This window comes from Gopherus flavomarginatus, chromosome 21, assembly GCF_025201925.1.
Source record: "Gopherus flavomarginatus isolate rGopFla2 chromosome 21, rGopFla2.mat.asm, whole genome shotgun sequence".
Taxonomy (NCBI): Eukaryota; Metazoa; Chordata; order Testudines; family Testudinidae; genus Gopherus; species Gopherus flavomarginatus.
Genome location: NC_066637.1, coordinates 4,905,171 through 4,923,114, shown reverse-complemented (window position 1 = coordinate 4,923,114; position 17,944 = coordinate 4,905,171). Strand labels below are relative to the sequence as shown.

The 17,944-nt window shown below is 43.7% G+C and overlaps 1 protein-coding gene across 2 annotated transcripts in view; it reads right to left on the bottom strand.

Moving 5' to 3' along the window:
- Window positions 1-3,639: 3,639 nt before the first annotated feature.
- The window catches only part of TTC34 (tetratricopeptide repeat domain 34), a 42,872-nt gene continuing 28,567 nt past the window's right edge, over window positions 3,640-17,944 (bottom strand). For both annotated transcript variants that reach the window (XM_050931123.1, XM_050931124.1), the window contains exons 6-8: window positions 17,049-17,319; window positions 15,777-15,991; window positions 3,640-5,382 (exon numbers count right to left, since the gene is read on the bottom strand). In XM_050931123.1, coding sequence (XP_050787080.1) covers window positions 4,861-5,382; window positions 15,777-15,991; window positions 17,049-17,319 — 1,008 coding nt within the window. In that variant the 3' untranslated portion in view covers window positions 3,640-4,860. The remainder of the gene's footprint in view (window positions 5,383-15,776; window positions 15,992-17,048; window positions 17,320-17,944) is intronic.

Genomic DNA, 17,944 nt, shown 5'->3' with positions numbered 1-17,944 from the left:
TTCTTGTTCCCCAGAGAGAGCATCCTAAGACTCTGTTTTGGACTGCACATGGAGACCCAGAGAAAACCTCAAAACAGAGGGCTCCATGCATAAGCTACGCCGCCCTCCTCTGTCTCCCTCCAACTATAAATGCAGAGTGGTCCGACCTGAGCACACATTCTTGCATGTGTCTACTCTGTTGCTGTTCCATTCTCCAAGTGCTCTGGGGATAGATTGTGCAACCCTTACACCTGGTGGGGGGAGTGCTCCCTCTGAAGCCAATACAAATCTTCCATGGCGCCAATGGGAATTGCAGTGCGCCCCATGGACTCATCACTGTGCCTAAGAAGGGCTGCTCCAATGAAGGCCAATGGAGGCCAGATTCTCAACACAGACTTTCTCCCATCAGGTTGAAATGAAAAAGAGATTTTTAAACAAATATATATTAGTAAATCCAATTCTAGTGGCAAATACCTAATAGTGGAACGGAGACAGGGTTTGTGTGTGTGTGTGTGTGAGCACCAGAATCATGGACTGCGGAGTCGCTGGAATGAAGAGGGTCACAGCTGACTTGCTTGCTCGCCCGAGTTCCAGGAATTGGGGAATTAAAGTGGGTCATGATGAGTGTGAAATTCCAGTAAGCATGTAAAATGTGATGACGTTGCTAATCAAGCCCTCTCACTGCGACTAAAATAAAAGTTCTATTTGATATTCTAATAAATTACTTGGGAAAAAGAGGCTGTAGCGGAGGAATAAAGAACAAATCAAAAGCTGGGGTGCAGGCAGAGATAAGAGCTTTGATCACAATAGTTTAATGGGTTTGGAAAGAGGGGAGAGGAGATAAAAGAAACAAATAAAATTGCTGAGGAGATTGGTTTAGACCCGCTGAGAGAAGCAGTCATTAATCTGGACCATGACTAATAGAATAAGAAGTTCTTACGTGACTTTATAGTGCTTGAAGAAATGGGAGCTTAGGGACCTGAAGACAAATTCTCCATGGAAGTAGCTGCATAGCAGGCAATGGAGTTACAGCAGGGTTGAATTTGGCCCCTTTGTTTAAAGGAACACTCCAGGGTAATTGGAAAGTTCTTCTAATCATGGCACCTAATTACAAAGAAGAGTAAATTGTTAACAACAAACAAAGCTAGTCTCCTAGAAAGAGGCAATGTGGTGCCTTGAACCCAGGAGACCTGGGTTCTATTCTTGGCTGTGCCTGCCGGGTGACACTGAGCAAGTCACTTCCCCTCTGACTGTTTTCTCTTCCCCCCTTTGTCTCTCTCATCTAGATAGGGCTTGATCCTGCACTCTTAATGTCAATGTCAAAACTTCCATGGTGCAGGACCAGACCTTCAGACAGTACGCTTCTTGGGTTAAAGGCTGTCTCTTAACACACGTTTGTACAGCATCAAGCACAATGGGGCCTCATCTCAACTGAGACCTCTCTACATGCTACCAGGATACTGATAATTAAAGGAAGGAAGCTACAATCTTGGCTAATTACTGCAATCCCCCTCATAAATATTAAACGAATATGCTTTGACTGTGTGTGCATCCCTTTTATGCTTTATATATTACCCCTTTTGAGCCAAGATCACAGCCAAAGTTTGAGGCCCTGTAGGTTGCTTCCATTAGAAGGAGAAATCGATGATGGAGCCAGCCATTTCCTTTGTTGCAATCTTGTTTATTTATAAAGATTCTACGTGAAGTCCTGTTTCCCTGAACACAGGAGGAATGAAGCAGCAGGAGACAGTTCCTTTCTTTGTAGTTCCAAGTTTGCCTTGCCAGTGGCTTGTGCGCAATGAGTTGGTGAGTCTTAGCCTTGTTTCTAGTGGGCCACGTGCCCGCATCCTGTTACAATTGCTACTCATTATCCCCTTTCTGGGCACTCTCACAGTATTGCCATCCCCAAAAGTACCCAAATCATGAGTTGGGCTTCAAAAAAATTAATGAGAAAGGCTTAAAATCACGAGGTTGTTTTAAATAATGCATTTTTAAAAACAGTTTTGAAACTTTTTAATAAGGCGAAGTTACAATAAAACATTGACATCTTACATCACACGTTACTTAGCTGGAATCAGGTTAATATTCAAAGAACCTGGCTAAAGCTTCTGGTTTCCTATTTGCCTTCTGGCTTTTGAGCCTTTAGGCTCTGCTGAGGCCCCATTTTCATGCTTCTCAGCAGCCATGAGGATGAAATATTTACATAAAAAATGCAAGCTGAGATTCACATGGCACTGGGAGCTCAAGCTTTAAGGGAAAACACCAATTATTGTGAGGCTTGTAATAAAATTGTGAGGGTTGGCAACACACTGCCCTCAGCAGAGGGACCAAGGGCTGAACGAGCTATCTAGTTCTTTCCCCCAACCACTCCGAAGAGTGGAGTCCGAGTCTTATACAGGTTTTACACTGGAATTAATCCTGATTTACATCAGTGATAACAGGGAAAAAAATCTGACCTGTGGGCTCTCAGAATGAAGTTAATACAGGCTAGGGAAACTTGGATACCTGTGTATGGCTTCTGGAGAGGCCTCAAGGCCTTCATTCTTTAGGGAGGCCTATGTGGCACCTTCACCAACATTAAATGGTCTTTACAAGCAGTGAATTACAAGCAACAGGGAACATACACAGTGTGATTGGACAGCTGCCCTGCAAATGCCATGAAAGGCCTAAACCTGCTAAAGAGAGAAGCGATCGGCTGACTAACACCACTTGTTCAGCACAGAAACAGCAATTAAGAGAGGACACGGTAACTGGAAAACTGATGTCAGGAGGCTGTGATATGACTCATTAGTTCAGTGAATCCAAACAACAGCAGCAAACCAATTCCTCCCAAATAATCCCCAAAATGATATGCTGTAAACTTCTTAACGGTGGTTCTGCTGCAGAAGAAAAATCAGTAGTCTCTGCGAGCCAGGCTATTCCTTTCAGCCTGCAAGTGTAGCCACCATTAGTCTAAAAAATATAATTTCATGCTTGGGAAGAAGCTGTTCTATGGCTTTTTGATGCCAATCAGGAGGAATAATGACTTATCAGTGTCTCCAGCCGTGAATTCATAGGAAACTTTCTTGACCTTGAAAAGGAAAAGAAACCCAAACTGACCCTCCTTGTGCTCTGAAGGTAGAAAAAATAGTTATGTCAAAAGGTTACAGTCACGTTCACTGGCTGCTGGGTTGGTTCCATGGGAGTTGGATGCGGTTTTATTCTGGAATATTGTCATTCAGTAAACAGTGTAAATTCATCACAAAAGGGGTGAATTTGTTCTGATCCCCTTCTAATCTAAATCAAAATAGGAAAGCAACTGGCTTGTTTTCCAGGATGGCTTTGAAGTTTGTTTACAACAGCAGATTTTTATGCCCCCCCACCCCATAATTATATTTTCCCATTTCATGGACTCATTGGTATTGGAGATGGAATACACCACCTGGAGTCACTGGTTACACCAGTACAAAGTGAATATAAAGCACTGCTATTCTGGGGCCCCATGTGCCATTGCTCTACACTTTGTGTACTCAGTCTAGATGCAAAGTGGATGCCAACTGGAAAGGTTTTTGTCTGGTCCATTCCCCAGCCAATGCACCATTCTCTGCGCTATGTTTTCTATTTGATCCAGTGGAATTCCATCAGCGTGTTGGGTCTTGCCTCTTAGATTGCAAGCTCTTTGGCGCAAGGGTTTTCATATGCTATACAATTGTACAGCCCCTAGTACAGCATGGCCCTGACCTGATTGCCCTCTAGGGAATACCACTATATAAATGTTATATAAGGATAACCTGAGGCTATGGGTCTGTATCAGGGGTGGGCCAACTATGGACTGGCGGCTGGATCTGGCCCTTCAGATATTTAAATCCAGCCCTTGAGCTCCCGACAGAGAGTGGGGTCCGGGGCTTGCCGTGCTCCGCACGTGCCACGGGTTTGTGCGGCTCCTGGAAGCAGTGGCATGTCCCCCCTCTGGCTCCTATGTGTAAGGGCAGCCAGAGGGCTCCACACACTGTCCCTGCCCCAAGTGCTGCCCCCGCAGCTCCCATTGGCCGGGAACCATGACCATTCATGGCACACCATACAATTTCCATGCCCAGATGTGGCCTTTGGGCCAAAAAGTTTGCCCACCCCAGTCTGTATATTGAGCTCTTTCTATGATTTTCCTGTGAATCAGTGAATAAGGTATATTTTTTTAATCACTTATTTTAAATCTTCCTTGTCTCTTTAGCCTACGAGCAATTGTCTCTATAAAGCATTTGTGATTTGCTTTGTAAAGATGCTGAGCATTCACAAACCCGTATGTGGAGCTCCCCTTATCTCAGGATTGGGTTATTGTCAACACTGAAAACCAATGATAAACAGAAAATGCATAGCAAATGTCTTATTTGTTGCAACAGTCATAATGCTTCCATTTGACATGTACAGCACAGGACCTCTTGAGACAGCTAAAGAATTTTAAAGGTAAAGAAAAGAATAGCAGTCAATAGTATTAATACAGTAATTATTCACAAACATTGCACAGCCATTTAGAATTTCCCTTCAATCTGATAGAAGACTATGTGTTAGCCAGAATTAATTTTTAGACTACCATAAATGTTAATAAAAGTGTGAAAAATAATTTAAAAAGATGCTGGATATTGAAGTTTGCACTCCTTGACCTTCCTTTACTTGAATTTCTTGGTCAGTTTTGCTCTAATGTTTGTAACTTGTTGCACTGAATCCCTTGATTTTGCTGTACACAGTACAGAGCTCATATTGTGCCATGCAATGCACAGCGTGTATATAAAAGATACTCAGAACATTAATTGGATGGTGCTGTATATGATAAACTTCTAACCTTCTCCTTTGTTCTCACATAAACAAAACCCATAACCAATGAATCCTTGGGCAAAACCGAACAGCTTAATGAACGCTGCACCCAGATGCCTCTCGTTTAATTTTTGTTTTTAGTTTCTTGAGTTCATTATTGTTTGTGTCAATTATGAGACCATAAGCCACAGTTTTCCAGGCCTCTTCGTAACGGGGAATTTCAAAATAATGTTGTGCAATTTGGTGAAATGTTTGGGCCAAAATTTTCCTACCGGGGCCATTAGTGATGCTGCACAAGGCCAGGGACTGGTTTAGTTGCAATGCCTGAATGTATTGTTTAACTGCGGCTTCTGCGTCTGCAAGTGATAAGAGTATCTGACCCTTTGAGCAGTGATCCTCCACCTGAGCTCTTAGGCCATGAGACTCATGTTTCTGGATCACTTTGTCCACGTCCTTTAAAGCCTGGCCATATTCCTTCAGCTGCAATAGGCAGGCAGCACGTTGCCGAAGGTAGCGTGGATTATTGTTGCTTGTTAAGATGGCCAGTGAGTAATAATTTAGAGCTGTCTCATAGTGATGGTCCTTAATCAATGCATTTCCTTCCTGGGCTGCTACCTATGGATAGAGAAAGTGCTGGGTAATTATTCCTTTAAAAATGAGCCAAACAAATAGTATTTCAGCTACTGTGCACATCCATCCATCTGTTTAGTCTTTGTATGCTGTGTTGTTTCCTCTCTGTAATACATTTATGGCTGAAGTTCTGTTTACTGCCTTTGATAGAGTCTGTTCCACACATGAATTAGTCTCTGCACGAAGGCTTTTCTCCCGAGCACTTTCAGTGCTGACCCATTTCTCAGTCCCATTGATACTATCCCTACCTTTACGCATGTGAGCATTCCCAGTGAATGCAGTGAGATTACTCATAGGCTTAATTTAGGCATCGTGCTGATTCAGGGCTTTAGAGTCTGCTAGCTTCTTTGTTAGCTTTCTACATCACAGTCCTTTGAGCCATATCTCCTCCGTAAGGCCTTGATTCACAAAAAAAGTATTTAAGCACTTTCTTAACTACATCCCTATGCATCTAAGCACTCAAGCCAGTCTTAAAGGCAAACACCAAATGCACATGGGCTGGGAGAGAACATGGGTATAATCATATTCAAATATCAGCCTGGAAGTCCCAATCATATTCAAATGTAAACTTGAAAGGAATTTTGGTCTTGGCAGCCATTCTCCTGTGGAACAGGGTCAGCTGCCTGCTCAGCACAACCATGGGCCCGGAGGTCACTCTGCAGGACCCTGCCTCTGTTCCCCTCTTCAGAGCCCCTTAATAACTCAGTCCAGAGGGAAGTTAAACATTCCTCTCCTGGAGTCTCGTTTCTTTGTTCCTTCCACGCTGACCTTCCCGGCCCCAACCCCAGTTCAGTGTCTCTGTCCCCTCCAGTGGGAGTCCTGAGCCCTTCTTCCCAGAGCTGGGACCTTAGCAACAGTCACTCCCAGGCACTTCCAGGCTGGACTTCAGCCTCCTGGCTCTGACTTCCCAACTCCCCTTGTGTCAGTATCTTCCCTGCAGGAGCCTTTCTGCAATTTCCTGAACTCCCCCTCTCCCTCCATCTTCCTGCTGCCCTTTACAGGGGAATTGCTTAATCCTCCATCAGGCCCTATCAAGGTGGAGCACAGGTGCGCTGAAGCTCTTTCTGTGATGAGGTTGGTGGGCCGCTGGCCTCCAGCACTTAAGGGGAAGCCACCTCGTTACCCCCTAAAACAATCCTCTACAGAGCGTGTGTTACTAAAGAGGTTAAATGATGCATTATTTCCATCCAGGTTGTCAAAGCGCTTTGCTTTTCTGTGCCTTGTTTACCCATCTGTAAAGCAGGAACAACACTGACCAGTGTCACATGGTATAGGGGTTTGTTCACATTTGTAAAGGTGCTCAATGTCTTTCATACAAAATTAGACCAGAAAGTCCCTCATGCAAAAGTCCTATAGAGTATGATGGAAAAGGACCAAATTAGATTTATAGAAATTGTTGCAAACCATAGAATTAAACAGAGCATGGTAATTTATCCATGGGTTTTTTGACTGCTTTTATAGAATTGATAGCAGGGGACATTTTTGTGCATGTTAAAGTCTATAGAGTGCTGGGAGAAAAAATAAACTACTGAAAAGTCGTAATGTTCCATTATACGGTGGACTTTCTCATCAGGGCTAGAGTGACCTCAGAGGCCTTGCCCATCTCTAACTTCAAAGATTCTATGGAAAGACTAATCAATAATATGTAAAGATGGACCCAGATTTGCACTTCTTGATCATTAGAGAAAGTTATAAAATGTCAGGATATGTCCATAGCAGAACAACAAGTCTTGGAGCCCCGCGCAGCTGACTTGGGCACATGTGGCTTGTGCTATGGGGCTAAAATTAAAGGTATAGACATTTCTGCTTGGCCCTGTGGAACTGGCCAGGGGGTGGGTCTCGGAGCCCAGGCTCTAACCCAACCGGGAACATCTACAATGCTATTTTTGGTGAGCCTGGGTCAGTTCGCCCAGGCTCTGAGATTTGCTGCCACCGGGTTGTTGGTTTTTTTTGCAATGTAGACACGCCTTCAGTTTTGTTCACTAGAGGTGTCATGCATGATTTTCAAGGATTCTAACAGGTTGTGTCCATGTAATCTTTCCAGGAAAGTATCTTAATTCTCTTCATTCTCAGATGGGCTTTTGGTGGTTACTGTGAGCTGTTTGTCACCCTTGGCTGATAACGATAATTACCTACTTGATATTTTCTTCCTGCCCCTTGGCTAAGACACTTTCCTGGAGTCTCTGTTTACAGTAGCAGCACAAAGGGTCTGTAAACCTCTTGTGAGGGCTGTCCCGTGGAGTGCTGAAAAGGTTAGCCTGGGATTCAGTGAATTTCATAGACTGTATTCCAAACATCTGCTGATAAACCTATGTTTTCATTTGGGAAAGAACGTGAGCTTAGTTACTTTGGTTTTTGGTAAAATTTCCAATGGCATTTGATAACTAAGAAGCCTATTAAAGGAAAAGTGTCCGGAAATGTAGTCTTGTATCGCTAATTCTATTATTAGTTCAAATCCAATCTGGCTTGGTCATAGGCGTTGACTTTCTAATGTGCCAGGGGTGCTCCCCCCGGATCTGCCTCAGGCCCCACCCCCATTCCATCCCTTACCCCAAGACCCCCCCTGCTCTGTCTCTTCCTGCCCTGTTCTGCCTCCTCCCCTGAGCATGATCCCCCACTCCTCCTCCCTCCCACCCCTCAGCGCCTCCTGCATGTCGTGGAACAGCTGATGGCAGAGGGCAGGAGGTGCTGGGGGACAGTGGGAGGCGCTGATGTGTATGTGGGGGCTGCTGGTGGGTGTTCAGCACCCACTAATTTTTTTTCTGTGGGAGCACCCTCGGAGTCAGCATGTGTGGACCTGGTGGTGACCACAAACTGTTACCTAAGCTATATGGAGAGACATCTTTCCACTGGTGAAATGATGAGCTATATGCCTATGTATCCGTTTGGTTGTGGGAGCAGTGAGGGTTGTGCAGTTTTGCAAGTTTTCTCCAGGGACAAGAATGCTGCTACCCAAAAGAATCAGGGTCTAAGGGTATGATGCTGTACTAACAAAATCAATAGGCACTTTGCCACTGACTTCAGTGAATGCAGAATCAGGCCCTATTTTGGGGCTGTGTACTTTTGTTACTTCTTTCTCAGTGTGTTTCTTCTGAAGTCCAGTTTCCTCCTTTTAAACTGCTATGTGCAGAAATGAAACCCCTTTAATGGAGGAAACGAACCATGAAATGCAGACAGAGCTATCTCTTGATGGAAACAATTTGCTCCTCTCTTTTTAAAGTGCGGTTCTGCTCTGAAAGATGACTGTATACAAATTACTCCCTTTTAGTCAATTGCTCTGTGCCTTAGGTGTAGACAGAGTTGTCTGCTCTCAGATTAGGGATAATAAAAAAAATGTGCTTCTGGTCACAGTGCAGAGCCAGCCCAGCAGTAGAGTGAGCTGAATTATTATCTGATTCACACACCCTCAACAGGTGGCAGCCCAGCTGGAAGGCCAAATTCTAGCTTCTTTCACACATTGAAGATAATGGGGCTGCAAAGATTCAACTGAGGATAAAATCCAATTGGCAGAATCTTTGTCACGAGTGATGATGCATGAAGCTGAAAAACCCTTGACTCTTAGATCTTTGGTTGCATTTTAAGTCAGGCGGTGAGAAACCCCTTCAACATGCCAAACGAAGGGTCATTGAGAGATGATTAACATGCATGCTCTTCACGCCACATTTACATCGTCATTTTTGGGACAGCTCCAACAAGACAGAGAACAAACAGATCTTCTGAGAACTGTTTGGATTTTGCTGTTTTCATCTACTCTCGGATGGTTTGCATAAAATTATTTAAGTAGTTCCTGTGCATTATGTCCCTGTCATAGTTTCAGGGCAACTGCATCTGTACTCCTCCTCCATGGTCCACCAAGGGCACTCCCTTTAGGCATCCAGCTCTCGGCAGCACCACACTTAGGTGGATGTCAACGTCACACTCAGTCCTGACCAGGGATTTTAAGTCTACACAGCTGCCTGTCTTGCACTCTGTTATCCCCAGCAAGCCAGTCTTCCTGAAAGAGCCAGCATCTGCGCTTTGCTTTCTCTCCCAGGGCAATGGCCAGTGTGTCACCTGCAGTTACAAGTTATCACACAACTCCTTCTAAGCAAGCACATTTATTAAGAAGGTAAAAACATCATAGAGAAAACATATAAAAGACAATAAAGAACCTACACACATGCTAAAAACCTTAACAGAGGTCACCTATCAGCTCCAACCTGGGGTGATGGTAGATTTTAGTCCTTAAAAACCAACAACTGGGTTTTCCTGGTGGTTACCAATTAATCTATCTTAAATCCAGAACCAAAACAAAGACTGGACAGATCCAGTCATTTCTTTATACAGCTCAGGCCTTTGACCTTGGCTTTCCTCTAACAGGTAATCAGCAGGCAATTAAGCTCTCGACAGAGCATAGCTTTAAACATCTGGGTTTTTGCATAACGGGAGTTGGGGAATTTGCATTCACCTTTCCCCAGAGATTCCCCAGGAAATCCACTTAACATGTATTGTCCCCAAACTATAGTCTTTGGAACTTAATAAAATAAGGTTTTGCAAGGATATTGCAGGAAACTGCCATATCTGTCAGAGTACCAACTATGCTGGTGCATTGTTTTCATTCAGCTATCTGTAGTGCTATACCTGAAGCAAAATGTGACAAATAATTCTGAAGCAACCATGTTAAGAACACAAAGGGGGAAATCTCCATGTAAACTCCCGTGTCTTTGTAGCGAAGTTGAAGCTAGACTGAAAAAGAAAGATTCGGGTTTCAGGGCAAACTGGCCATTTGATGGCTTTGCTAACCACTATTCTTGAATGCAAGTTAGCTATGAGCCCTTGTCAAAAGGAAAAAACAACAACAAACAAACAAACAAAAAAACCCCACAATACAATGACATGACTCAGAAGGCTGAAAGAGCCACATCATTTTTCAGGTTCAGAAAGATCAATAAGGAAAGTTCCATTAGAACTATGTGCCTCTAATGCATTTCTCATTATTGCTAATATTAATAAATGAAGCAGTGCTTTTACATGCGGTAGCAGAGGGAATACTTAAGTTATAAACAACATGATCACAAACGTAAGTCTTAGACCAGTCTTGGCTAAGAGCATTTAAGCCCTGGATGGCTGGTTTCATTAGTGGCATCATGAATTGAAGCAGATGTTTTAGCCTGAGTCAAAAGGCTGGCAGTTGGGGAAAGCATGTAGCCTTGCCAAGTGCTGCTGGTGAGCAAACCTTCCAAACAGTGGAAGATTTCAAAAGTTATGTCACAGCGCTTTTTGATATGATATAATTATTTCTTCAGTGACCTGGTTGTTTTCAGACTGGGCCAAGGTTGGCTGGCTTTGAACATTCCAGACACATGGAACCTCTGGGTGAGGTTGCTTCCTGATGAGTTTCTCTGAAATTTCTATCAGTGGCTCCACCTGCAGAATCTTTCGGTGGGAGATGGACTTGCTCACCTGGTCACAGGACTGGGTCCTCTCTTAGGCTTGATTCAAAAAGACTTTAGCTCATATTTAACTGTATGCACCTGCTTAAATCCCATTGGTTTCAAGATGCTTAAAATTAAGCACGTGCTTAAGTACTTTCTTGAACTGAGGTGTTAGGGGAAAAGGAGGTAACAAATGCTGGCCTTCCTTCTTCTCTTCCAGCAGCAGTTTTCATTACTTGGTGTGAATTCTAGTGCTAGTGGAAGGCTTTTGACTAACAGCTGTGGAAAATGGAGTCCTCTACTCCAGTGGTTCTCAAACTAGGGCCACTGCTTGTTCAGGGAAAGCCCCTGGCAGGCCAGATTAGTTTGTTTACCTGCCACGTCTGCAGGTTTGGCCGATCGCAGCTCCCACTGGCCGCAGTTTGCCGCTCCAGGCCAATGGGGGCTGCCGGAAGGGTGGCCAGCGTGTTCTTCGGCCAGTGCCGTTTCCTGCAGCCCCAATTGGCCTGGGGCAGCAAACCGCGGCCAGTGGGAGCCACGATCGGCTGAACCTGCGGACATGGCAGGTAAACAAACCGGTCTGGTCCACCAGGGGCTTTCCCTACACAAGTGGCGGCCCTAGTTTGAGAACCACTGCTCTACTCATCCATAGTATATATACAGCATAAGCAAACTTGCCTCCCACCCAACATTTACCCACTTTTAGGGTAGTTTTTTTGTTGTGCACCCAAAAATTCCCTTCTATGGAAAGCACCAGGACAGGGCCTATTAGGAAAACTTATTTAGGACTTCTGTAGTCTATAAGCCCTGTACTGGCGCTCTGAATTTCACCACCAGTGCATGGCTTTTTTTGAGGACACTGCCAGTTGTGATGGTGATTTTATATCACATTGACATGGCTCAGTCAGGAACTGGGTTGAAACCCCACTGCCTCATTTCACACAGGTTACTGCGTGGGCACTATATGGGCATAACTTGCAATCATTGCCAGCCGGAGCTGGATTAGAACTGGTTATTACTCAATGAACCCACTTAAAAGATGCGTCAACATCAGTGGTCAAATCCTAGAGCCTATCAATACTACTTTTCCTGATATGGAACAACTCTCTGCTCCTAATGGTCTAGGCAGTATTCAAGGCCAGTCATTCCTATATTAAGGATGTGGAATTCCATTTATGACCATGCTCATCAACACTAAGACTCACATGCCTGTACCTAGAAATGCATGACTTGGGGCCAGATACTCAGCTGCTGTAAATCAGTGGCGCTTCATTGACTTCAATGGATCTGGCCCTAAAGGTGCCAGGTGGTTTATCTGAAAACATGTCAGACCTCTGTTTGCCTATACAATTTAAAGGTCACCAAATGTGACATATTCAGAGCTGTTTTGAAAGCATCTATCCAATACACTGGGATTTTCTTAGCTGCCAGATTTTAACAGAAGGTCAAGATAGAACCAGGAACCAAAAAACCCCGCAGCATTATGTCAGGAGCATCCTAACAGGACAGAATTTTCCCCTTGAGTGCTAGATCACATTGCCCTAAAAAGCACAGGGCATTTCTTTGAAATACATATTTGTACAGTTAAAAGACAATGCTTCATCCTTTTAAGGATAAATATTTTCTCAATGACAGAGAAACCACCTATGCACGTTTCAGTTGCTGTCTTGAAGACCTTTTCCAGTTGGCTCCAATCTTTATTGATTAACTTTGCATTGAACTTCGTCGAGCAGGAATCAAGTTAAGCTCAATACAGCAGAGGCAGCTCCGATTGTTAAGTGAGTTTCTGCTTTGACTCCTTCCGACAGAAAGCAAGTATCCCTGATATTGCTGGATTAAACCAGCTAGTTGGTGGGAAATTACGAATTACTCCCCTCAACCAAACTCACCGGAAGAGTTTGTGAGAACTAAATTATACTATTCTGTTTCCACTGCTGGAATAAACATGGTGATCGTGCTCTTGCAAGCTGCCTAGTCTCTTATTTATTATAACGGAATGGCAGAGGGCCCATTTGAATGTACAGTACAGATAAAACACACTAATTAGCAGCCCAGTCTGTACAGCTGCTTCTGAACAAAGACACTTATAGAGCAACCACAGAAAAGGTGTGCAGAAAACACCATGGAAAGCAGGCAAGTTGCTTTGCAGTCAAGAAACATCTTTCTTTTTTCCCATCACCAACCTGACCTCAACTGTTTAAATGTTTGCATCAGGAAAAATTAGGGTGAGAGCAGACTGCCAACTCCGTATGCATATAAGCTTCTGTCCTCTTTCAGATTGTTGTTAAGGCCTTTGGCTGAGATTTTCAAAGCAGTTTGGGGCTTTGAATTTCAACAGGACGTATGTGTCTAAATCCCCTAGATTGCTTTGAAAACCAGACCAAAACCTCTGTATTTCCCAGTGACTAGCACCGCTCTCAAAGCCAGTTCTGAGTTTTCCACCATGCACCAGTGTGTGGAGTGGGCCAGCATGCTGCCTAACACTGAGAGCCAGTTTCAGATGTTGCTGGAATCACACCGGCTCACAATAGGGCTCCATTAGGCTCTGAAAGTATTGCTGTGGGGATGCAGTTGCACATAGCTCAGGGGAGAAACCAACAGCTGGTAACCAGCAATAAATTTTTAACCTCTGACATCAGAAATTGCAGGATCGGACAGAGCAAGCTCCTTTTCTCTGACCTTCTGGAGTCAAATAAATCTTTCAGTCTCTTAGGCCCAAATGGCCTTTCTGCTATTTTCAGACTCCTCAGCAGCGGTATTCCTTCTGTAAATACCTTCTGTAGTGGGAAGGTTTTATTATTTGTAATTACTTTGCTTATTAAGTTTTTGCTAAGTGTCAGGAGATCTCTTTTCTCCATCCTTTTTCATGCAGATAACTTTTAATTTGTTTTTAACTTGTTGGACCAGACTCCAGGATAATGCTCACATATTTCTACAGCACCCTTTATCCCCAAACACTTGTGCAATAATACTTTTCCTTCTGAGTAGTTAGAGTAGGGACTGGGGACGGGGGGTCAGGACCCCTCAGCTCTATTTCCAGCTCTGCTACTGATTCCCTGTGTGACCTTGGGTGACTCACTGAATGGTTCTATGTCTCAGTTTCCCAGTTTATAAACTGGAGGTAACAATGGAACCAACTCACCAGGGGTTTAATTAGGATTAACTGATTCATCTCTGTAAAGCACTTTGAGGTCCTCTTTTACTTATTTTAGCACAAAGTGTGTCCAATTGTTTCTGTGCTTTTACCAAGAACTCCCTTTCACACATGGGTATTTAAACTACCATGTGTGCCCAACAAGGGTTTACAGGTAAAACACCTGGAAAATAGCCCAGTGGGCATTTCAATCACTGAACCACCTGGGGGTGCTTAGTTCACAGGTTTCATTCTGGGCTAATCACTAATAAAAATAATTGCAGCAAGTTGCAATCAAGACAAGTGTCCTGTGAAAAGACCTCCAGGTGGCTGAAGTCCAAATGTGCACCCAGTTCCACCATCCATGAGATTACAAACAAAATATTGAGAGTCTAGTTTTATTTTTAATACTCCTATCAACTTGCTTCTTTGAAACCAGCCCAGCTGCCTCCTATCTGGCAGGGGAGAGGAATATTTCAGATTAAATCAGCCACTGGCAAAGGTTTTGTTCCAGACCCATTGCTAAAGCTGCCCGCAAATGGCAGAAAAAAGCGTGTTCTCTCGCTTCTGAAGATTTCATTATCTGTAGCACCATTGAGTGCCCCAAAAGTCAGGCAGGTTTAAACTGTGCAAAAAGAACATTTTTCTTATCAGCAACACGAAGGAACTCCTGTGCTTTCAAAGCAGTGAGCAGGGATATAGCTATGAGACTCCCATACAGACAGAGTGACCTGGCCACTCAGGGAATTCAGCTGTAAACCTTATCTTCACTGAGAGGCACCTTCTCTTGGGTCTCCACAGAAACACTTGATTGCACCTTTATCATCTTTATATTGTTGATGGTTGCAAATTGCTTTTAATATTGCCTAGCTCTTCCCCCAGCAGAGTGAACTTTGTATATTATCCAGAGGAGAAAGGCTTTTTTCACGGTAATGGAGCATATCTAGGGACTGGTAAATTAATACTTGTTTACTTATGTCCTCCTGCTGGTTCACTAAAATACATACAAAGTACTCCCCTCAAGATGCATTTAGAGTATCAGAATGTTCCTTGTTGTATAACCCAGGAGAAAGCCTAACAATATAGCAGAGCACACACAAACCACAATCCACAAATTGAATAAAAGGCAGCAAACTGATTCTGATTAGGAAGGAGCATTCTCAGAACACAGAGATTCTGGGTAATTGGAATTGCAGATGCTCAAGTGAATATTAGCGCTGCTCATAATCAGACTGACCTTCTCCTGGTTTATCACTTTTCAGAATAAGTGATGCCTTGATGCGTGCAATACCTTGGGCAATGGTCTTGTAAAATTTCTATTTATTGCTCCATTTCACCCTCCCACTCATATAGCCCTTGTCACCATAGTATTTGAACTAAACAGGGTTAGAGTTGGTCAACACTTGGAGTATTTGAACTACACAGGGTTAGGGTTGGTCAACTCTTGGAGTGGAGACTTCCAAGGAATTCCCATGAATGGTGCAGGAAGTGGTGCTGGTGACTCAGTATAAACTGAATCAGGATCACTGATTATACTCAAGCAATAAAAACAGTCATTGGGTTCAAACTGAGACTCAATCTCCCCTCCAGAATCAAGAAGGAGGAGGAAGGCAACTATTCATTCCTCCATTATTTAACCCCTTCTCACTCCTCTGCAAACTTGGCCTTCTGCAAATCACAGGGCCCAGTGCTAACTAACAAAAAAACTCCATATGTTACCCACCATGCTGAGCCTAATTTTGTCTCTTTCCCAAGCCATTAGCAAGTGCACAAGGCTCCCAAAATGGATCTGTTTATTGTGGCTTTAGAGGAGGCATCAAAGAAAGATGTACCTGAGAGAGGTTCTGTCGTTGCTTAGCGTCTAAAAAGTTCAAGAGGAATCCCAGCTCCCCGTGGCCTTTCTCAGCTAAAATGCTTAAGGAGTGAGCAGCCGGCAGCATGTTTCTCCTCTTCAGTTGCAGCACAGCAAGTTGAGCGTTGGCAGATTTGTCGGCTATAGCCTGGCCAAATGACCCCTGAAGATGTAGAAGGGCATCCTCATATCTCCCTGTTGGTCAATACCAATAAAGTGACTAATTAACATAAACCCAATCCAGAAAGATACACCAAGGAAACCTACAATAATTATACCAGTGTTACAGCCAAATCACTCTATTGTTCTAAGCTGGCCCTAAGGGTATTGATTTTCACTTTCTACTTGCAATAATCAACTTTTAGACTACAGCAACAGATGTTAAGCATTTGGAGTTCTTTTGTAAGTGAGTTGGTTACTATGGAATAACTAACTGAGAATCTGAAACCACGTCTGATTGTCTTGGGTCTTCTAAACATTTCCTTTGTTTTCATCAGTATAAAAATATGTGACTTTCTCCATCAGTTCCCTGTGACTCACTATGATCTGACTCTGATCATGCCAGCTCTAACCTGTTAAGTTTTGGGACTGGAAGGGACTGGGTCTCATCTGTGCTCAGCACTGAGCACCACGCTGGCACTAGTCTGATGCTACATAATCCCTCCTTTCTGAGCAGAATTCACTTCAGCTTTAACTATGGAGAGGCCACTGGCCCCCTCCATAAGAGTAAATACCAGCGAGCCTGTTCAGTAGTTAGGTTGGAAGGTCTCAAAAGAAGGGCCCTGTCTGAAGTGTAGCTGGTGATGGCTTCGGGGTCAGCACTGGTGATGACCTTGCATGGTGATAATAGGAACCGTTCCCATTCCAATGCTCTCTTGGAAGAGATATAACACTGAAGTCATGCCCACTGAAGATGTCATAGCCTTTTCCGAAAAGGTGGGGTGTTAGCCTCAATGCCCAGTCCCAGTCTAGTTTGTGTTATCACCTTCTTCTGCCTCCTTACATTCACCTGCAGTTCCAGGGTGATGAAATATTCTGACATTTCTCTCCTAAACGGTTCTATAGTGTGGCTGTGTAACATTTGCTGCCTTCCATCCCAGGAATCTCTACATTCCCACAGTAGGCAAAGTGATTCCTGCATGCAGCATGTATAAAGTACTTTGGGGGGACACAATGATGCATAGCATCATGGTATCTATATCCGAACTCTTACAATTAAAATGGCTTGTTGAACAGGAGGAAGAGAACTTACCACCTGCAATTAAGATGTCTGTATATAAGATGTGACATCTTGCTTCCTTGCTGTTGATTTTAATTAAAGATCCACCAATCACAATGAGATCCTTGAGAGTCTCTTCCTTTGGAAGATCCTTATCGGCAACAAGTTCGGTTAACACAGTCCTGCAGTGGTCAAGTAGCCACTGGGTGATGAGCACTTGGGCTTCATGCTTTAAAGATAGAATCTCTGGGATTGCCACTGCTGCATCCTCTTTGAGGGCTGAAGTCAAATCCTGCACTGCCTCCTACATGGAAAACAAGAGCTAATAATATAATAATAATAATAACAACAATAATCATATAATAATGTGTTAATAATTGGCCCCTCTCTAGTGACCTCTATTCCCAAATCTGACACTGGCACACTGTGGGATCTTGGGCAAGCTGCTTAGTCTTATTGTGCCTTGATTTCCCCATCTGCAATACTGGGATCATACTATTAATAACCTCATAGAGGGGTTCTCAGATTCAATGAACTACTGCTTGTAAAGTGCTTTGAGATCTTCAGACATGAGGTGCAAGAGAAGGACAAAATGTTATTTCTGAGAAACTAATAAGCTACGTAACCAGAGCCCTAATTTTGCAACCAAGAGATAGAAGGAATAGAAGTTCTTACTAGTGACCTGCTGAGCTGCTTCCTAAATGGAGCCATCAGCAGTGTGGACTTCGGGTATGTCCACAGTATAACTGGGAGTATCTCCCCCAACACTAGCTTATGTCTATCTAGCACTAGCAAGGTTTGAGCTAGCATGCTAAAAATAGCAGTGTGGGTGTTCCAGCTTGGAGTCTCAAGCCTAGGGGTGACGGGGTAAGTCTGCAGTGTAGACATACCCTTAGTGTCTGACATTCTACTGTGCTCCAGGAGGCCTG